The following is a 21732-nucleotide window of genomic DNA, read 5'->3' as shown; positions in this document are numbered from 1 at the left end:
TCTTTTCTACAAATGCTCAAATTCAAGCAGAAAATAGTCCCTCATCCTCAACTCCTCAGATGGGCTGAATGGTTTTCCCCATTTAAATTTGATACTAGACATATAAAAGGAAAACAAAATGTCCTTGCTGATTTGCTTTCTAGGCCCAAAACTGAAATTTTTGCCTATAAAAGAGTTTTCCAGCCCAGACCCATTATGATGTATAGACCATCCTCTTCATCTTCTTCATTTCCTACGTCTTATCCTGTTGCTTCAAACCTTAATCCTGAATTTCCACAAAAGTTATGACTTTTATTGAACAAGGAAATTTTCATCTAAAGACCAAAGAAATGATATTTGAATATCAAATTTAGGTCTTTAAAAATTTTGGAGGACTTATCCTTAGACCATGGGGTTTACATCCTAATTATCCCTTTATTCATCTTATCAAGTTTGAATTTTTGGAACAACCTGATGAACTAAAATGGTTCTTGTGGTATCTCACTCATCTCCATCACATAGCCATTCAATTCCTCATCCCTGATCTTCGTTATTTTCTAATAAAAGCCATCAGAGGAAATATTGAACCACAACATCAAAACTTCTTCACTTTTTTATGTTGGTTCCATCCTCTAACGCATTGGTTAAACATGATTGATCAATATTATCAAGAAAATCATGGGAATTATATAATCATCATCTTCCACAAACCATAATATCTGGTTTAACGGGGAAAACCAACTCAGTTAGGATCCTTTCCTACTGCATGGATTCACAAATTTCTTGATGAAAATATTAGAAAATATGATATACACTACAGGTTCATACAAAAGTTCCTTTGCCAGCTTAATAGAGTTATCTCATTTGAGATATGGCCTCTTCTAGACATTGATGCTTCTTAGGACACATGGCCTATAAGATACAAACCTTATCACAAAGGAATCTTAAAAGCTATTCAAGATTATTATGAGAGCATCCCAAATCCCTCAGAATGGTCTCAAGAATACCCGTGGTATTGCAGTCAAATCAGTCTCTCAAAGATGCATCAAGAACAAGATAATAATAAGGATATAGATGAAGACTTGGATATGACAGTAAATAGTGAAGATTCCATGGACAGTGCCCAATATCAAATGCTAACAGCTAAAAGCAGTCACTCATGCTCAGTTGCTTTATGTACTGTTTACTTTATGTAGTACTATTTGCTTTATATAATAATGCTTACTTTAACATTGTTTACTATTTTGTTGTGTTATCTCTCCTTTAGGTATAAAAGGAGATAGTATCAGTTTGTAAGGATCATCGAGTTTTCCTATCAATAAAATATCAGTGTGTCTTGTATCTATGGCTTTCTAAATTCTCTCTATTTCTCTAAGTCTTCTTCTTTAAAGAAAATTTTAGATGAGTTAACAATGAATTATAATAGAGTATGCTTTATGGCTTGCCATATAATGGATCCTGCACAACAGAAATATTGAAATTCTGATCAGTGATAGCAATATTGCCGAGGACAACATAAGTTTCTTGAATTAAGGGTTTGTAACTAAAAGGCAGTGCCTATTTGAATGATCTTAAGAAGAGAGGTCTGAGTTTTGGCATAGCATACCTGCTACAAATTCTGACCCGAAAATAATTAACCTAACAATAAGTGTTTTGGCCCAAAAATAATAATTAATATAAATATTTTTCAAATATTTTAAAAAAATTGGGGTATGGAAAAGAGCTTTGGCCCATTTCTTCCTTTGTTTTTAAATTAATATTTACAGATGTAATACAAACTGTACACTCAAAATCATTGCATGTTCGATCATTTCCTCAAAATATAATATATATATATGTATGTATCTGCTGGCTGTGATCTGCTTGTTAACACTTTGATTTTCAAGCGACTGATTGGTTTTGGTTAAATCTGCAAAAGAAGAAAGGAAAAAAGAAATGCATGAGTTAATTATATCAAGTTTCATGGCTATCACATTACTACTATATTTATTTATGGACTATGAATGTGGGTTTAAGTGCACATCATTTTTTTATTTATAAGTTAGGAAGTAGAGATGAAATTAGAAAAAAAAAATTAGGAGTTAAAATTAAATCGTAATTTTTACAATAGAAAAAATATAATTTTACTATTTTAATAAATTATATTTTTATAATTTTTAAAAGATTAAATTAAATTTTTATTTTTTTACTTTTACTAAAATTTAAAAAATGGTCATATAGAAAAATTTTCATTTTAAGGAGTTAAAGCCCTTGTCAGCCCCTAGTTTTGCTACTATAATGATCTATAAATAATTCTAAGTATTGTATAAAAAAATGATCAAAAGTTATAATGAATGAATTTGACTTATGAATATATCTGATTCTTAAAGTCAAATTTGATATGAAATAATAAAAATAAAATTTAAAATCATGAAAGTGATAATTACCTGAAATGTGGGAAAGAAGAATGTGATGAGCCAAAAACAGGTAGGTTTCTTGGAAAGGAAAATCGTTTTCAGTGTTGGTAATATTGCATTTACTTCACCCTTTCTTGCTGGAGAATCTTTTGATACCTAGGAAACCCATTCTTGCAAGCTGAAATCTGTGCCAATAAAAATGAAAAATCATTCATTTAATTTATGAAAATAACATCTTTTACTTTCCTTAAACAATTGAGTTTCTAGAAACGTAAAATTCCCTACTTTCTACAGTTTTGGTAGGACTTTGGGCTCGCTTTTATTATTATACATTTATCTTCTTTTTTCTCACTCCCTAATATTATTATAATATTTAATCTTTTTGTCACAACTATTTTTTTACTAATTGCTTATAAATATATCGTTTAACTATTTCATTTAATTAATTCATCAACAAACCTTAATTTAATTCAATTTATTAAAATATTTTATAAATATAGATCTTTTTAAAAAAAATTATACTTTTATGGAAATAGAGATAGCGTGAACTTACAGCTTCAATGTCAATTTTGTAGACAAGGAGCTTTCTTCTTTCTCTGCAACTTGTCCTATAAGCCACAATCATGTGTGCAATTGCCAAAGCCAATGAAGAAATGAAAAGAGCGGTTTCCATGGCTGTAACATACGTCCCTTCTTTAGGAATTCTCGAACCGAACACAAACGAAGCTTTTATCGAAACAAAAACCAACGATGAAATCGAACAAATCATTGTGATTCCCAGGTATGGTCCCCTCGAAAGTTTTGGCCCATCACAAAAACTGTAAACAACTGCAAGCAAAAAAAAAACCCAGAAAACCTGTAAATCAATTAAACAAGTAGTCTAGCAGAGAGACTAAATTTCAGAAGTACGAGGAGAAAAAGGACTGGATTCAGAATTAGACCAAACAAAATTCAATTTCCAGGGACCTCACATATGAAATAGCCACGAAGGAAACTACAATTCGATTAGGGTTTTTGCGTAAAGTAAATTGACTTTTAAATCCACTAAAAATATTCAATTCGGAATGGGTTATTGATGAACTTACAGATTATAACAGCTGATCTGATGATGGATATGAGGGGAATATCTATGAGAGAAGATCTAAAATCATAGTTATCGAAATGGGAAGAAAGGGATTGGAGTGATAAATAAGAAGGCGAAAGCGAAGCAGAGAGCAAAGCCGAAGGCAAAAGGGCATCGGCTAGAACGAGAAAAACCGGCGCAGAAAATACGAGGAACGAAATCGCCATTGTTATCAAGAAAAACACTGTTTTCAATACCCTCCAAATTCTTCTCGACTTCTCTTCCTTTGAAAAACCCATCTCCCTTCTTTCTTCAATTTTTTTTTGATTTTGCGAATTTTTTTATGTACAAAGAAGAAGGATTGAAAGTTGAGTGAGGAGGAAATGGAAAAATTAAGGTTAAAAATGAAAGGGAAAATGGCAGTGGGGTATGAAAGAAGGTTCCAAGTGTTTTGACTGTGAGAATTGGGGTGTGACGGAACTGATGACAATTGAAGATGACATGGAGGAAATTAACACGCACAAGCAACTCTTAAATTGAAATGGCGGGTAGGACTGGAACGGAGTTGTTAACGGAATTACCTATACAATTTTTTTTAACGGACAACTAACCACTGTACCCATCAAAAGATCCGGCTATTCACTGGTAATATTATCATAGAAGCCCCTATACTAGGGGTCATATTACATTTTGCCCCTTCAAATAAAAAAAAGGGCAAATTCATTCTTGTATATTAAATCGAAACTAAATTGATTATTTCTGTTGAATTTTTATTCATTTGTAGCTAAAGAAATAACTAGATATGTACTTTAGACCTAAGTACAATTATCAATTTTTAACAATAGATTTAGATAAAAAAATTTACAGAATTATCAGTTTGCTATTTGATTTAATGTATAATTATTAATTTATTTATTTTAAAAGTAAAAACAATAAATTATAATCTTAACCTTCATAATACTTGATATAAATTGTAAAATTTTATATTATTTCAACCACTCCAAATTTAAAAAATTGTTGCCCAAAAATTCAAACCGTACATGACGAAGTTGTAAAAGTCTACCAAGCAGCCCTTATTTTTTTGTTTAAATGATTTTGGTCAAAAATCTAAATGTATGGGCTGATGTCATCCTACTTATTTGACAAGTAGTCAAGTAAATTGCCTATGAAGGCCCCCTAATTGTCAAATTTCACCTAAACTTTCCCATTTTCTAGATGACAAACCCATGGATCATGAGGCCTAATATATACATACAAGCATGACACATGAATCTAGCCATAAGGCTAAAAAAAATTAAAGGAAATTAATTATGTTATTAAGGGATAATATGGTTTGATTTGAATAATATAATTGGGTAATCTTAAGTAGGTTGAAATATGTCGTTAATTTTTGTGTCTTAATAAAATTTAAAATTTAATCCTTATATTTTATATTATTGACAAGTTGATAAATTTTGATAAAATATCAATGATATTTATATTTAAATAAGGATTTTTTAAATAAAAAAATTAATTTTTAAAACACAAATTAAACCTTAAATTTTATAAAATACTGATTTTGGGATCAGTTGTATTTGGACTACCCTCATTTAAAGTTGTCCCCGCAATATAGATTTTTTTTTGTCTTTATATATATAATAGGGAAGGGTTGTTTTTTAAAAAAATAGGCGTTGTGACGTAAGAAATTACGTGGAAAACTTTGTAAATGAAGATTACACATCTTAATTAATGTTTTGGTCCATGCTAAGTGGTAACATCAACTATTTTTCAAAGCTTGCTCTAGAAATACAAAACACTGCTATTAAGATTTTGTTTCTTTAAAGATGAAATTCATGTGTTATAGTATTTTATTTTTATTTATATGTACAAAATTTGTTGTATATAGGGGCAAAGTTAAAACAAATTTTTAAGGGTCGAATAAAATTTTAATTTTTTATAATCTATATATTTATAATTTCTAAAGGATTAAATCGAATTTTTATAATTTTAAAAGAGCCAAAGTATAATTTTACCTTTATTAATTTAAAATTTAATAAAATTTCAAGGGCCTAAATATAAATTTTCTATTTTAGGGGGCTAGGGCAACTGTCAGCCCCCTATAAAATTATATTTTTTATTAGACAGGCTGTTTAACATTTTAAAAACTGTGCATAGCCATAAATCGTTTTTTTAATATTAGTAAATTTCTTATCTTCTGTCCCTAATTTTTTAAGTAAAATCTATATACTTTTTATTTTTTTTATTACGTTATGATTATTCTTACTATCATTATCGACATATACTATTATAAATTTTATCACATTTATATTTTTATATTATATTTATTTTTTAGTTATGTAAATATATTAAATACAAACTCTAAGTAGATTAAATTTATTTAATGGTGGAAGCCTTTTGGCATGAGATCCACACGTCTTATACACGGTGTGAAATAGAATAAGGTTCTAATATATAAATTATAATAATGTAATAAAATATTATATGATATGCTTTTCTAGAAAACAAGTGGGGGTCTTGCCTGCATGATCATTGCACATTTTTTTGGTTTGAATATTTAAATCATTTTTAATATTCTTAAATGTTTAAAAAGTGCTTTTTACAAAAAAAAATAAAAAAATAAAAATCTAGTATTCATGGACTTGCCTATTTAATTTTGACTTAATAATTTTATAAAAAATTATTTTAGTGTCATTTATTTTTTTTAGTCTTTAAATTTATATTTTTATCAAATCACTTCAAAATAGATGAAAAAATTAACATTTATTAACTTTGCTGATGTAGCATGCATGCAGTTTGTAACGTGGATGATATGTCAATATTTAATTAATATTTTAAAATTTAAAATATATTAAAAATATGTTTTTCTATTTTTTAATAATTTTAATGATTTTTAATTTTAAAAATAATTTTTATAATTTTTGAATTTTTTTAAATTTTAAAAAATAATTAAATACTAACGTGTCATCCACGTGACAATTCACTATACACCAAGCTAGCAAAGTTAAAAAAAAAAATTTAACTTTTCCACCTATTTTGAGATTATTTAATGGAAAAAAACTCAAATTTAAGAACTAAAAAAAGTAAAATTAAAATAATTTTTTTATAAAATTAAAAGACCAGATAAATCAATAAACCTTTAATTTTTGAACTAATCCATTTGAGTGTTGTTTTTCAAACTTCGGCAAAACCTACCACTGTAGCACAAACTTTTTAGCTTGAAAATTGTCTAAAACATTTTTGTCATCTTTAAAAAAAGTCATCCAAGATCATATTTTCGAGTTTTTTTTTACTTTAATATAAAAAATGTAATATCTATAAATTTATTTTTATAATTAATTCGACACCAATGAATTTCGAATTCCGTAAAATTTTCATTATGTCGAGTGAATTTTTAGTAATAATTATGTAATGATTAAATTAATTTGACAATCACATGTGTGAAGTTTCGTATAACATTTAAGATATATGAATTTAATTTTTATTGTTAGGAGTTAAACTCTAATAAATTCATAGTATTGAGCTTGATACTTGTATATCGAGTTTACATGTGTTTAAATTTTCATCATTTATCATAAACATAACCTTAATAAATACATATTGGTGAGTTCGAAGCATATGGGTGTTGAGTTTACATATGTTCATGTTTTCACCATTTTTAGTAAACCTAACTCTAACTATTGAAGTTGAATTTTAATCGTTTAACTCAATCTAACACACATAAATCGGTATTGACACTAATAGGCATCAACTTCTTCGTGAAAAATTCTTTTATCGTGCTTATAAATACCCTCTTTCTCATTTTGTTTTCCAGTCAAGTTAAAGTTATCTCGTATCAATGTTGACTTTTTAAGTGAAAAAAGTTGTCGAATCTTTCTTTTTTGCCTTATATTCGATCTTTTAGGCTTTGCTTAGTAGAGTGAAAAGAAAATTTGAAAGATGAAAAATTGAAATGATAGAAATATAGAAATATGGAAAATATGATCTTTCTTTCCATTCATTACTCTGTAAAGTTGAAAAAATGAAAGGAAAGCAAATAAAACATTTGAAAAATGCATAATTTTAAACTAACATACACATCTCTCTCGTTTTCTCTCCTCTCATCATTCCAATTTAGAAGGATTAGTTTTTATGCATTAGAATGAAAAGTGATCATCTCTCTTATTTTCTTTCCTCTCACATTTCTCTCCTTTCAAGCACACTCAAATTTTATTTTATTTTATTTCCACTTTTCAACTCTCTTCCATCCCTCATATTTTTTACCCAATCAAGTACACCCTTAAAACTCTACCATGGCTTTCTTAAGGGAAGAGAAACATATAGCTTTCTTAAGGGAAGAGAAACATATAGCTTTTATAGCCTCTAATATGGTAAATTTTTTTATTAAAGCATTACTTAAATATTTATTTATTGTTTATATTAAATTTTAGTATTAAATTATGTTTACTTTGATTTTAGAATATTGAATTTATTTGTTTCTGTTTACTTACTAGGTTGAGGAATGAAACATTTGGGTTCAAAATAACATTACATTATTTGATGTTGGACGAGAAGCATGCTAGACTTACAAATCATCTAGATGTAGCCAAAATTTTAAAGGTGGTTGAAATAACTTCTATTCTGTTGCGATTGCCGCTACTCACGGCCTTCTTGGAAATGTGGAAATTGGAAACTATTGCTTTTTACTTTCCACACGACAATTACTTTGAAAGATGTAGCTCTAATCAATAGTCTTCCAATTGAATGTGTTATTGTAACCGGGGTGGCTAAATTTGAGCTTGAGCCAGAAATGAGGAGGTTACTCAACCATTATCTCAACAACAATAGAGATTTAAAAGACAATTGAGTGAAGTTTACATGGTTGCATACATTGGTCAAGATCTTCCAGTGGACAATGTAAGCGATGAAGAGTTCAACCAATATGTTAGAGTGTACATATTGGATGTGTTCATGTTGAACGTAATCTGTTAAAAAATTGTATTAAGCTAGTAGAAGAACCGATTAGACATATATAATTAGGGCATAAATAATTTGTGATTAAGACTTTCCCTCTAGCAATTACAACATTAGTCATTGAGCCATTTCACTAAAGTACCATAATTGAATCCCCCTATTTTATTTCATTACAAAATTTATTGATTTCAAGCTTTATCCAATGACCTATTCATATGTTTTACCCTCATAGGATATTCAATATTCCTTTAGGTTAAATTTATTCATCCAATTCAATCTATTTTATCTCATAGTCATCATTGTATCTTCCACAATGAAAATGATCATTACTCGAATCATAATGACAAAAATCATTTGTCTTAGACAAATTACCTTAAATAGGTCCCATTTTTATAATCCATATAATGCCAATAAGAGGATATCATTTACTCTTTATTTAAGTTATGAATTTCACTATTGAAAGTGATATCATGCCATACACAAGTCATATACCCAATATACCAACTTCTAGCCCACTACTATAAGAATTCAGGTTTTAAATATATCAAAGTACATGAGTTCTACACACATGATCTGACACTTACTTTGGATTTAGGTAAGTCACACCATGAACGTCATAAGTGAATAAATCTAAAAATAGATCTATGATAAATTCAGCTTGGGTCATATCCAATGTATTATTGATCTAGACAATCACATATATGTCTCTTATATTAGGAGTCAATCATGCTCTGATAGCCAAGACAACTTATATCCCCAATTGGACTTATATACTACATAATAATTCTCTATTATTTGAATCATTTGCTCAATTTCATTCTACAAACTATAGATAATTTAGATTTACCTAGTAATATAAGTTGTCTTCTCACATTATAATTTGTTCATATAATGCAACTTAATATTAGTTAAACATTAGGTAATCAATAAGCCAATATTTTCTTATACATTTTGCTTTACTTACAAAAACCATTAAAGACGGTACATAATAGAAATAATAAATAACATTTGTTTATTTCCATGAATAATCAATTCGATCATTTAGGAAATTTATAAAATATGATGAAATTATTGCATCAAGAACATAAAAATATTAACATTGATTGTTATCATCATTGATTGTTTTGTTAACTTTAAATAATTATTTGTAGTTTTGGTGGACACTGCACTAGGTCAAAGACATTCAGGCTGTTTGCACTTGAGAATCGTAGTTGAGGTGGTGCACTCATGGGGGAGAACCTACAAAGTTATTATATGATTCCACATCATCGAATAACAACATAGTGATTGGGTGTTGTGCCAATTCGGCATGTGGCAACTTATCATGAAAGAGCTGAATGACATAAAGAAAGTTCGGGATAGTGACTTGAAGTGTCAGTTGAATTGGAATTGGGTTCATGAACGTTGGATTGGGCACTGACATTGGTGTCACAAATTTGTCATCACTAAATAGTGGATCCAAGATAGTCAATTTGACACGAATTTGTGGTATATGCTTTACTTTAGAACCAACAAATTGTTGTTTTTTATCCCGACGGTGAGTATCCATTCATCTCGAGGGAACCCTCATTGAGTAGCCACCATCGAAATTAAAATTAGCGAGCTTGCATGCAAGCATGGGCAATATTTATTGACTAGCTAGTCCCTAACCTAATGTTGGTATGAATTGTCTTATCAAGCTAATTGGTATCGTTGATGAGCTTATCAACCCCCCATTCTTAGCCCAACGCCTCTTTAGGTCATCCCTTATCTGAATCCAAATGTTGCGTATTGCTTAGCCCAACAATAACCTTTATTCTAGTTGAATGAGGAGTTCCTTTTTTAAAAATGGCTTACGCATTTCAAAAGTATAATTTAATTTAAAGAAAATGAATTAATTTTTTATTGATCAAAAAGTTAATTTCAATGAAACAAACACATGAAAATATTGAAAAAAAATCATGATAATTCTTTTTAAAACAAATATACCCTTTGTGAAACCCAAATTTTGCTCGGCCCACTAAACCACAAATAAACCAAATAATAAACCCATTAAAAGTCCAGTCCATATTACAATTCAAATCAAAGCCCAACAACCAGGCCCAAACTAAAACAAACCCAAAAGGCCCAAGAATCTAAAACAATTCAGAAACCCTAGGGTTTCTGAAACCTTCAGCACCGCACCCCCCACGTGCCTCGAGCGCGCTGCCGGCTCTTTGCACCAAAACGGAAATCCTCTGCCCCGTTGACTCTCCAAACATGCAAACAGAGCAAGAAAAAAGGAAACAACAAAGGCAGATGGCAGAAACAGTAGAAGAGATGAAAGAAAATAATGAAGTATATTGTATTTATTTCGCTATAAAAGCCATGAAAGAACGAATGTATTTTTGGAGATTTTTCAATAAAAAAATAGACATTCAGACATTTTCTTAAAAAAAAATAGTGATTCAAAGCATTGAGATAATAACAAAGCAGTTGAAGAAGAAAAATAAAGTTCAAAACGTGCAGGGTCCTTTTTTTACCTTTTTTCCTTTATTTTCCTTTCTTTCGAAGACTTTTATAAACATATATTTCTTTATTTTCTTTTTTAAAAAAGGATTATTTATATATATATTAAAAAAAGAGTTAAAAAGGGAAAAAGAAAAACTTACCTTTCAAATCGCAAAAAAAGAGAGAGGAGGTTTTGAGCTCCGACCACAGTACACGATGGTCGACGGCGGCTGTCAACGGCGACGGTCCATCGGAGTTCTCACCGGACTCAAAGAAGTCTTCAAAGAATATAAGAATGGGGGGTTTTGTTTAAAACAAAGTTGAACTTTTTTTTTTTAAGAATTTGGCCTTAAATAGGCCTCCAAAACGACGTCGTTTTGGGCAAGGCTTTCAGGCACCAAAACGACGTCGTTTTGGAACCTAGGATCCGCGTGTTGACCCAACCCACTAGCAGAATCCACGTGTTTTTAAAAATTGGGTTATTTTCGAATTTAACCTTTCACTTTTTTATAGTTTTGCAATTAAATTTATTTTATTTCTAATTTTGCCCTAGAATTTTGCTTTGATTTCATTTTAGCCTCGTGTAAAGTGTTGCGTTTTGGAGGGCGGGAATATTTTTCCCTTTAATCCCTCATTTTTATTCGCGCACTCGATTTTGTCCTTTTCTCTTTTATTTATTTTCAAATTTGTCCCAAAATTTTGTTTTAAATTCAATTTAGTCCTCTTTCGTTTTGTTATTTAAATTTCGCCCTATAATTTTAATTTTATCTCATTTTAATCTCTTAATCCATTTTACTTTATTTTTATCTTATAATTTGTACTTTAAATTCTGTAGATCACGATTTATTCCCTTGCTTTCAATCTTTCATATTTTATTTTATTTTTATTTATTTACTCATTTACCTACTTATTTCTTTTTTTGTTTCTTCTTCTTCTTCTTCTTCTTCTTCTTCTTCTTCTTCTTCTTCTTCTTCTTCTTCTTCTTCTTCTTCTTCTTCTTCTTCTTCTTCTTATTATTATTATTATATTAGTATTTATATTATTGTTGTTATTATTATTCCTGATTTTATTATTATTAATATATTATTATTATTTTCTATTATTATTATTTCTTACTATTATTATTTATTATCAATATTATTATTATCATTGCTATTTTTTATTTTTATTACTATTATCATTATTTTACTAGTATTATTGTTTATTATTATTATTATTATTATTGTTATTATTACTATTATGATTTCTATTATTATTATTATTATTATTATTATTATTGCTATTATTATCATTAGTATTATTATTACTATTACTATTATTTTTATTATCATTATTATTTTTAAACCATTTCATTCAATGTTTTTTTATTCATATGTTTATTTCCTTATTCTCAATTTAAATTAAATTTTCATTAGAATTTTATTTATTATTTTATTTATTTATTTCATTTTTATTTTGTTTTTGTTCTCATTATTATTTTATTATATATTTATTCATTTATGTCTTTATATACCTGCAAGTTTATGTTATTCGTTATTATTATTGTATTTATATTATCATCTTCGTTATTATTAATTATTTTATTACGCATATCAATACCGTAATTTATTTCCCATTTTACAATAAAATCATGTTACATTTTACCCGATACATTAAAAATGTTGTTTTCAATAAGCAATACTTCATGTTTTAAAATTCGAAAGGTCGTTTCCTAACTTACGGGGTTTCGGTTTTCTCGATAAACCTAAATACCAGAACATTTTCAAAGCATTAATTTTTAAATATTCTCGGGAATTAAGAAAAAATCGTATTCTAACTTACGGAATATGATTTCTTTTTAAAACCGAGATAATCGAACATTTTTTCAAAATTAATAAATTTCTGGCATTCATTCGCGTATCGAGAATTTAAGACATTGTGTCCAAACTTATGGGACGTAATTATATTTCTTGATTAACGTGAAATATGCCTGCTCTAAAAAATTTTGCAACTTTTTAACAAAGGATCGTATTTTAAAATCTCTTCAAAGCTCTCAATTTTCGACACTAAGACATTAATTAATCAATTAGGTACCAATTTTGGGTGTATTGAGGGTGTTAATCATTCCTCGTGCGTAACCGACTCCCGAACCCGTCTTTCTGAATTTCGTAGACCAAAAAGTGATGTTTTAATAAATCAAAACCGTTTATTAAAAATAACCATTTTACGAGGTGACCCTATCACACCTCATCAAAAAAAGATTGGTGGCGACTCTCATGTTCATTTTCATTTTCAAAATCAAATTCGACCATTTTTCAAAAAAATGGTTTCGACACCCTTAATGTAAAAATATTTTTATATTTTATTATTTTAGAATAATAAACTACATTATTTGAACTATCTCGAGCCCTATATTTCAAAACACCTCTAACAACAAAACAAAACGAAAACCCATCTTCCCCAAACAAAATGATATTACTTTGTGGGCTATTGTCTATTTCCCCCAACAAATTAAACCCAAATCCAAACCCAAAATTTTAAATAAATAAATAAAGACAAGACAAGGGAAAAAAAATACAAGACGGTAAAACATAGGAGAGTTATTTTCGCTCGCTTGTCCCCGTTAGTCTTGCGGGCGGCCATCCCAAAAAATCCATGGCAACGCGATCCCTTTGGCGTACGCGCGCCAAGCTAGCGGTTGCCGCCACTGCCCTTTGTACGGGAGGTGCAGCCGCTACTATCGCTACCTCTGACGACCCCGCCGCAGCTCTCAAGCTCTGCACCGCCGTCCCTCTCCGCCTTCTCCGTGACTCCGCAACTGCTGCATCTATCGTCTTCGGTACCTCCAAATCTTGAAAATTATAACATTTTATTTTCTATCTTCATTTTGTTAAGATAGTTAACTAAAAGCTTAAAGTTCCAATCTTGAATGAAAAATATAACTTCATTGAAAAAAAAGAAATCAGTTGAATTTGTTAGATTTAAAAGGATAATGATCATTTTGTTTTCTTTATAATACCATAGATAGAAATGTAGCAAGTAATTGAGAATTTGGGTACTCGTATATTTTTATATATTTCAAATTTTGGTGACGGGTTTGAATTATGCTATTAGATTACCAGTATTCATTATGGGGACTACCCGAAGGAAGTAATGAGAGAGCTAAGATTAAACATGAAGTTCATTTAAGATCGGCACGAAAGCTTCAAGAACTTTGTTTTAGAAATGGAGGAATTTATATCAAGCTTGGCCAACATATTGGGCAATTGGTATGTTTTTAGTAATGCCGACTCTGTATCTTCGATATGAAGTTTGCTGATTGGGTTTTTGGATTCATTAGATACTATTCGGTCATGGGTTTGATTCAAAAAGATTTTTCTCTTTTATTTGTGTAGGAGTACCTAATTCCTCAGGAGTATGTTCTTACAATGAGGGAGTCGATGTTGAATAAGTGTCCGGTTTCTTCGTATGATCAAGTATGTGAAGTCTTCAAGAAGGAACTTGGAGAGACACCTGATAAAGTATGTATTGTTTTGAAAACATAATTTTAAGAAGCAGAATTGAATTGTTTTTAATGATTGTTTAGGTTGGATAACTGCTTTTCCAATATAGTAAATGCTATCGATGTTTTTTTTCACACGTAGAGGTTATACTTGTCCATTTAAACTAGCTTTTCATATGCAGGTTTTCGATGAATTTGATCCAAAACCAATAGCAAGTGCTTCTCTTGCGCAAGTCCATATTGCTCGTACGCATGATGGTCAAAAAGTTGCTGTGAAGGTTTCACTCTTTGTTACTTTTACCTAAGGAAATTTTGTTTTATTTGACTTCTGCAAATTTAGGCCTCTGGGTGTTATTGTTAGGATTTATTTTCCATGTCCGTATCATTTTTCTTGAAATTCAGGTCCAGCACACTCACATGACAGATACTGCAGCTGCAGACCAAGCCACTGTGGAATTCCTTGTCAACACTCTACATCGGTTATTCCCATCTTTTGATTATAGGTACTGTTTCTTGCCTCGTTTGGCTTCTACATTCATGCACAACTGCAGAATCCCATGTATTTCTCAAACATTTTATCGTTATGTGGTTTCAACTGTTGGAGTTCTTGAATATCTTGGCTTATGCCTGCAGATGGTTGGTCGCTGAAATTCGAGAAAGTTTACCCAAGGCAAGTTGCTTAAAAATTCCTTTGTCTGGATTTACGCTTTCAAGAAATCTAGATGTATTATACAATTGGTTTGCTTATGATATGGTATTCTTGTGTTCTATTTTCTGGTTTTATACCTTCCAATGCACCCTTGCTTGTCAAACATTGACTTAGATGATATATGTAATTGTCTTTTGCTAGGATAATTGTTATTCTATTTGCCCATTAGGAATTTAGCTTTTTTTCCATTCGACGTGATATAGGATTTGATTGGTTCTGGGCTTTTCAGGAGCTAGACTTTTTGATAGAGGCAAAGAACAGCGTCAAATGTTTGGAAAATTTTCGGAAGCTGTCTCCTCATATTGCAGATTATGTTTATGCACCAGAGGTGCATTGGTCTTTGAGTACCTCAAAGCTTTTAATAATGGAATTCATGGACGGTGCATATGTGAATGATGTTATTACCATTCAAAAACTTGGAATCCATCCTAGTGATGTTGCAAGATTGGTAAGTTCTTGGCTTATTATCATCTGCCTATTGTTTTTAGCATTTAGAAGCTGTATTAACTCCTGGAAAAATCATTAAAGGATATATATTTGTGCAGTTATGTGATTGTCATAAATATGTAATCTGATTCTATGCAGGTTAGTCAAACTTTTGCTGAGATGATGTTTAAACATGGATTTGTTCATTGTGATCCACATGCTGCTAATTTATTAGTTCGGCCGTTACCTTCTGGCAAAAGGAGAATTTTCGGTTAGCTTTTCTTTTATGTTGAAATCATTTGAGAATGTCTCCACTTGTGCTTAGCTAGTTGCAATTCGAGTCAATGATGTTAAATCTTTCTTGTTTCCATATCTATCCTCAATAAGCTAAGTATTATCAATCTATCATGTTTGTTTTCTTAATTCTTCTAGCTTGATCTGTCTAAGATCATGCTCTGTCTTTCAGCATGAATTTGTTCATTGCAAGTAGTGATGTCATTTTTAGACATTTAATAATAAAACTCTTAGTAATGGAACTCGTGATTGATTTGTAAAGGAAAAAAAAATATGTTTCAAATGTTCCAACTTCATAATAAATTAACGAAAACTTCCTTTACCAGTTTGCACCCTTTTGGGGACTTCAATGTGGCCATTGAAAATCCGAGTTTGTGTGATGGATTTCTTTTTGAGGCTTTTTCATGTGTTTGATTGTGAAGTTTAGTTGCTTCTCTGAATACAACACTCAGAACCTGATCTTTTTCTCCTTTGGTCCACAGGCAAGAAAAAACCACAGTTGATATTGTTAGACCATGGTCTTTATAAAGAACTCGACTTCTCTACTAGATTCAGCTATGCTTCTCTTTGGAGGGTACGTTGTCCCTCTCCCAAAAAATTTGGATATATTTCTTGGACGCATTTATAGTTTTTATTTACTTTACTTTTGACTTTACATTTTCTTAAAGTACCTTTGCTGGAAATATTTGTGTACCGACACTAGAGTAACAGCGGCTTTTATTTGTGAGCAATGTGATATGTTAATTCATGCTTGCATTTCAGGCATTGGTGTTTTCTGATGCTAATGGAATAAAGGAACATAGTGTGAAATTGGGTGCTGGGGAGGACCTGTATGTGCTATTTGCAGGGATTCTAACGATGAGGCCCTGGAATCGGGTCATTGACCCAGCTGTGGATCATTTGGTCATAAAAGGCACTGATAGTGATCGTTCTGAACTACAGGTGATATTATAAGTTTTGATGTACTGATATTGATATATTTTTCCTCTTTTTTATTGGCTTCCTTCTGAATAAGGATTCCATTGGAGCTTTGTTTTTGTGTTTAGAGATTATGATTTGCTATAAGTTTGAATGTTGGATTGTTTTTAATTGATTGATTCTCACTTCTTGCTTGGCCATATCTATCTTCTCCGGCAGATGTATGCATCTCAATATTTCCCTCAAATATCCGAGCTTCTCAGTCGACTGCCCCGTGTTATTCTATTAATGTTGAAGACAAATGATTGCTTAAGAGCAGTCAATAACTCTCTGGTATTCTCTACTTTTCTGTACTTGATTTCATTAAATTCTTTGTTTCCATGTTACTTGGACTTGGGTGTGAGTCTCGGACATGGGAGTGTTGGAACAACATATGGTTATAATAAGGAGCTTATGCTTTGACTGCTGCATGACAGTTACAGGGTTCTTCACTCGAGACATTTTTGATCATCGGAAGAGTTTCTTCCGAAGCTGTTGTCGAAGCAAAGATGATGCAGATGAAATCATTATTTTCCCGGATTGATATCTGGTTCGAGGAATTCCTTTTTGAAGCTCGCCTTTTAGCACTGCAGATAGCTTTTTGGCTTTTACGAGTCCGTAATGCATTGACTTGAACACCGATTCAGTTCCGAGAGCAGTTTTTCAACCAACCTCCGTGCAGGTTGTTTAAGCTCGGTCAACAAACGTATTGATTCTTTATCACTTCAAAGAAAGGAATATAAATTCATATAATTCTTTTATCATGATTTCTTAAAATACCCATAATGTGTGGGGCTTTAGTGAAATGTTATAGAAATCCCCCCATTCAACCGGACGACTTATGAACTGTAACTACAAGAAAACATGATATTTTTTCTGAGAAAAAAACAGTGAATTAATTTCAATTACAAAGCTGAATCAGCTGATTACTCGATTAATGTATCTTTTAGGATTGTTGCAAATTATGTCTCCGATGCATTTTTGTTTGTTTAGTTTGAACCAGGTTGGCCGGTCGGATTGGGGAGATAGTTTAATTGAGAGCTGGTACGAATTGATTAGAGGTGCTTATGAGCCAGGTTGGAGTATAATATTAACATATTTTATGTTTGTCCAAGTTAGACTCGCCTGAAATTTGAGTTCAAAATTTTGTTCAAATTTGTCCATATTTGCAGAAGACTAATCTAAGTTAATTTTAGGTTCTTTCATATAATTTTTAATTTTTTTTTTTAAATAATTATATTTTTATATTTAATACTTTTATACCTTTTTTATTTATCGAAATTTTTTATATAGTTATCTTAGTAGTATTATATATTTACTATATGTTTTTTTAATGGATTCTAAATTACATAATATATAAAAATAACATAATATAAAGTATTATAAACTTAAAATAGGTCGGGTTGGACTTTAAATGTCCAAGTTCGAGCCTAGTCCATATTTTAAACGGGTCTAATTTTTTTGCTCAAGCTTATTTTTCAGGCTCAATATTTTTGTTCAAACTCCAAATTTTGGACGGGCCTAGAGATGTGCAAAATTTGAGTAAAACCGAATTAATTTTAACCGACCGAATTCGGTCGATTAACCGAAGGGGTTAGTTAATAATTTTTTGGAAGTTCTGTTAATGGTTAATTCAGTTCGAAATCGGTTAGTTAACCGAATTAACCGAACTTAATAAATAATATTATAATATATAACTATTTAGTCGAGGGTTCGTCTGTTCGGTTAATTTTTTAGAAGTATAAATTAATCGGTCAGTTAATTGGGTTAATTTTTTATATGTTTTATATTTGTTTTAACCAAAAATAAAAAAAAATATAAATTTTAGTTAATTCGGTTAATCGACCAAATTAACCGAAAAAGTTTGGTTCAATTTGTTTTTTTTTGAAAAAATTTCAGTTCAGTTAACGGTTAAGAGTTTAAAATGATCGATTAATTCAATTAATAATAGTTCAGGACGGTTAACCGATTGAACACCTTTAGATGGGCCTAGACGGATAGCTCAACTCATGAACAAATCTAAAACTGATTGAGTTGATCAAAAAATTGGTTGAACCATTTTTTATTTTTTGAATTTTAATAACTTTTATTAGGATCGATGAATCGGTGATTTGATTGTTTTTATCACTGATTCAATTTAAAAAAACATTGATTTTTAAAGTGAAATTAATTTAGATATGATATGAGTATAAAAAAAATGATATGGCCGCATATCAACGTACGAATATTTCAAAATTTTTATGAATTTTTGAGGGCAAAATTTATATCTTTTAATCATTAATGGATCAAAAATTGAGATAAATATAAAATAATTTAAATAGAATTGTGATATGATAAAATACCCATTGGGTTAATTAAGCCCTAATTATTGGGCCTAAAATCCTCCTAAATCAAGCAAGATTTTGAAGCTAGAAGGAAAGTCCATTAGAAAATTACAAATAAAATCATGTTTAATTTTCCCTCCTTTTCTCATCAATTTTCCCTCTCAATTTCCAAAAATAATCTAAACCCCTTAAATCAATAATCTTATTTTTCCTTCCCTCAATTTCCGCCCATCTCTGAGTTCTAGAAAGGGATTTTAAGAAGAAAAGAAAATGGCGAATTACTACAACATCGATGACATTCTTGCCGAGGAAGAGGTTGATTTAACACTCCTACTTTTTTTTTTTTGCATACTGTTAAATTCTCAATTTCCTCATTTAATTTTTCTTTCCAATTTTTTTGCACATTTCAGTTTGTTCCAGTTGTTTTTCATAAAGCAGCAAATGGAGTTATAATCGATCCAAGTTCTGAGACAAACTCCGTAAGCTTTTTTTTTTTTTTTAATTTTCCTCTCTAACCCCGTTTTTAAGAAAGAAGGGTTAATTTATGATGTTTGGATCTTAGGTTGAACAAGGAGCAAAAGTGGAGCTTCCATTGTGGCTTGCTCAAGACTTGTACTTAAGGCAAGCCATATCCATAAGCGTCCCTGCCTGTTTCAATCAAAGGTACTTTTTTTCTCCCCTAAATAGCTCTCAAAAAAAGTATTCATCTTGTTAGGTATTTTGGCTGTTGTTAATATAAATTTAGCTCAATTAGTAGGTAAAAGGACTCTCTTACTTTGTTTTGAATCGAATTAGGCGAAAGTGACAAAGCTTAAAGGTATGTGGGTGGTGTCCAAAAAGAACTATACCGGGAGACGAAAGAATCACGGATCTTAACGACTGGCTTTTGGACACCCATAAGCCTTTTAATGCTTTATCATCCGAAGGTGTTCTGTATGTTGAATTTGGCTTGGTAGTACCCAGTAGGTGTTTGATTTTATTTCTCAACGAACATTGTTTGGATTTATTTGAAGCAGTAAACACTAAATAGTTATAAATTCTCACATAAGTCTGTCTATCTGCAACGGGAGGATGATGATTAATTATTTGATAGTCCAAAATCTATTTTTTTCATGTGTTGATTTATGTGCTTGCAAAGTTGGCTTTGTGCTAATGATGTTTTTCTAAATGTATATTTTTAATATGTCCAGAACACGGCTGGAAATCCAAGCTGATGCTGCTTGTGTTGATCTTAAATCTCGATCGCCATATTTTTATGAGTTTGGATGCAAGATAGCACCACTGTGAGTCTCTCCGTCAGACCTTGTAGTATCTTTTAGAATCTATGCTATTTGGATTCGAGTGTAAGCGTCAAGTACTAAGTATATTATCCAACACGGGTTTAGTTAAAATTTTCTGAGTATTTTTTTTTTATGTTATTAGAGGATCATTAAAAGTTACGTCCTCATGGATTGAAGGATCCAAGCAATGTAGCAATGTAGAATCTCTAGGCTGTCTGGCCAGTAGACCTTCTAAATCCAACTGGTCCAACAAGATTGTTTCAAATTGGTATCTAGAGAGTCTTTAAAGGATTATATATATATATGTTTGAGCACAATTATCCGATACTAATACTTAAAAAGTCCGAGTAACATAATGAAAAATGGATTTCTCAGTCGCCACTTTGTGTTTTGATGGGATAGGGTTGGTGATAAAACCATTGAAATCTTGCTCTTATCGGCATTCAAGATCAGATATAAGGAGATCTTAACCAAGGCATATACTGCAGCATACACAACGGCTTCCAAATTCTTGACCCTTCTAACAAAAGAAGAATCAAATTGTGAGAATCCTTTTCCTTTATTTAAAGCTTATTTCTTTCACTGCTATGGCCCCTTTAGATGTAAAAACATTAGAATTCTGCTATGTTATCCTTACTCAGGTACGAGTGTTAGGTACAAATATGTGCTTGACATGAGTACAACCAAATTTTTTGTAAGTTTTTCCTTGCATTCGGAGGATTCTTAGAAGTTATATCATCATATTCATATGTCGAACATAAGCATTGCGTATGGGTATTTCGAGAAAGATTGAGAGTTTGAACAACATAGCCATTATGTTTTGTTCATCTTTGTAGTGTACGAAGCAGCTCAAGTTTCGATGTCGGCCTTTAAGAAGTGGCGGATGGGCGGCCCCAGGCTTCAAAGAGCTTCAGTTCTTGGAAGGAAAAGGAGGTCATTTGAATAAGTTGATATCCTAACCTCAGGATGCCTCTCATAAAGGTAACATATTCACTTTAGTTTGCCGACTGAAATTGATGAAAAATGTCGTTCACATGTATATCGATATTATATTTGTTTATGTTATTCGGATTCGTGAGTTTAATTAGGTTAACCTCATTTGATAATTGAAGTATTTGGGTTCAGATTATCCAGTATAAGTAAATATCATTTGATTTTGAATTATTTGAGCTTAATTAGTTTAATAGCATATGAAAAAAGAGTTTCAATTATCCAATTTAAATCATTTTAAATTTTACTTTTAAAATTTTCCAAATAAAATCATTTGGGTTAATATAATCTTTTGAACTTTAAGATAATTTAGTTTTAAAATACTAGATAAATTTTCATTTGTTTTGGAGCTAATTTGGGTTTGACGTGGAGTATATTTAAAATATATGTATTAAATTGTAAATTTATGCATTT

The 21732-nt window shown here is 30.5% G+C and overlaps 3 protein-coding genes across 5 annotated transcripts; 2 read left to right on the top strand and 1 right to left on the bottom strand.

Moving 5' to 3' along the window:
• Positions 1-1692: 1692 nt before the first annotated feature.
• On the bottom strand, positions 1693-3940 carry LOC121230740 (uncharacterized). Its single transcript, XM_041116052.1, has 4 exons — positions 3461-3940; positions 2929-3203; positions 2406-2560; positions 1693-1888 (listed from the first exon to the last, which is right to left on the bottom strand). The coding sequence occupies exons 1-3, from the start codon at positions 3735-3737 to the stop codon at positions 2495-2497; spliced, it is 618 nt and encodes a 205-aa protein (XP_040971986.1). The 5' UTR covers positions 3738-3940; the 3' UTR covers positions 1693-1888; positions 2406-2494.
• A 9470-nt stretch (positions 3941-13410) lies between these two features.
• On the top strand, positions 13411-17662 carry LOC107944752 (putative ABC1 protein At2g40090). Its single transcript, XM_041116051.1, has 12 exons — positions 13411-13675; positions 13951-14105; positions 14232-14357; positions 14521-14616; positions 14741-14841; positions 14972-15008; positions 15277-15495; positions 15633-15744; positions 16250-16341; positions 16530-16709; positions 16905-17018; positions 17162-17662. Exons 1-12 carry the CDS (start codon positions 13492-13494, stop codon positions 17357-17359), a joined length of 1614 nt encoding a protein of 537 aa, XP_040971985.1. The 5' UTR covers positions 13411-13491; the 3' UTR covers positions 17360-17662.
• A 1466-nt stretch (positions 17663-19128) lies between these two features.
• LOC121202864 (DNA replication complex GINS protein PSF3) lies at positions 19129-21492 on the top strand. 3 transcript variants are annotated; one of them, XM_041116048.1, is made up of 6 exons: positions 19129-19363; positions 19459-19527; positions 19611-19711; positions 20239-20331; positions 20731-20870; positions 21165-21492. In XM_041116048.1, exons 1-6 carry the CDS (start codon positions 19319-19321, stop codon positions 21272-21274), a joined length of 558 nt encoding a protein of 185 aa, XP_040971982.1. In that variant the 5' UTR covers positions 19129-19318; the 3' UTR covers positions 21275-21492. The 3 variants fall into 3 exon arrangements, with proteins under 3 accessions (XP_040971982.1, XP_040971983.1, XP_040971984.1); XM_041116049.1 differs by having other exon boundaries at positions 19176-19363; positions 21177-21492; XM_041116050.1 differs by lacking the exon at positions 21165-21492 and adding an exon at positions 21056-21075 and having other exon boundaries at positions 19176-19363.
• Positions 21493-21732: the final 240 nt, after the last annotated feature.

This window comes from Gossypium hirsutum, chromosome A06 (genome assembly GCF_007990345.1).
Source record: "Gossypium hirsutum isolate 1008001.06 chromosome A06, Gossypium_hirsutum_v2.1, whole genome shotgun sequence".
Classification (NCBI taxonomy): domain Eukaryota; kingdom Viridiplantae; phylum Streptophyta; class Magnoliopsida; order Malvales; family Malvaceae; genus Gossypium; species Gossypium hirsutum.
This window is presented reverse-complemented; position numbering and strand designations above follow the sequence as displayed.

Bases quoted from the DNA above. Each gene is read 5' to 3' on its own strand.
- LOC121230740 (XM_041116052.1), bottom strand. From the start codon at position 3,737: ATGGGTTTTTCAAAGGAAGAGAAGTCGAGAAGAATTTGGAGGGTATTG. The intron at 3,204-3,460 runs GTAAGTTCATCA...TTTTGCTTGCAG, and splicing joins CAGATCAGCTGTTATAATCT to TTGTTTACAGTTTTTGTGAT. The intron at 2,561-2,928 runs GTAAGTTCACGC...TTATTGGCACAG, and splicing joins ACAAAATTGACATTGAAGCT to ATTTCAGCTTGCAAGAATGG.
- LOC107944752 (XM_041116051.1), top strand. From the start codon at position 13,492: ATGGCAACGCGATCCCTTTGGCGTACGCGCGCCAAGCTAGCGGTTGCC. The intron at 14,358-14,520 runs GTATGTATTGTT...TTTCATATGCAG, and splicing joins TTGGAGAGACACCTGATAAA to GTTTTCGATGAATTTGATCC. The intron at 15,745-16,249 runs GTTAGCTTTTCT...TTTGGTCCACAG, and splicing joins TGGCAAAAGGAGAATTTTCG to GCAAGAAAAAACCACAGTTG.
- LOC121202864 (XM_041116048.1), top strand. From the start codon at position 19,319: ATGGCGAATTACTACAACATCGATGACATTCTTGCCGAGGAAGAG. The intron at 19,712-20,238 runs GTACTTTTTTTC...TAATATGTCCAG, and splicing joins CCTGCCTGTTTCAATCAAAG to AACACGGCTGGAAATCCAAG. The intron at 20,871-21,164 runs GTGAGAATCCTT...TCATCTTTGTAG, and splicing joins AACAAAAGAAGAATCAAATT to TGTACGAAGCAGCTCAAGTT.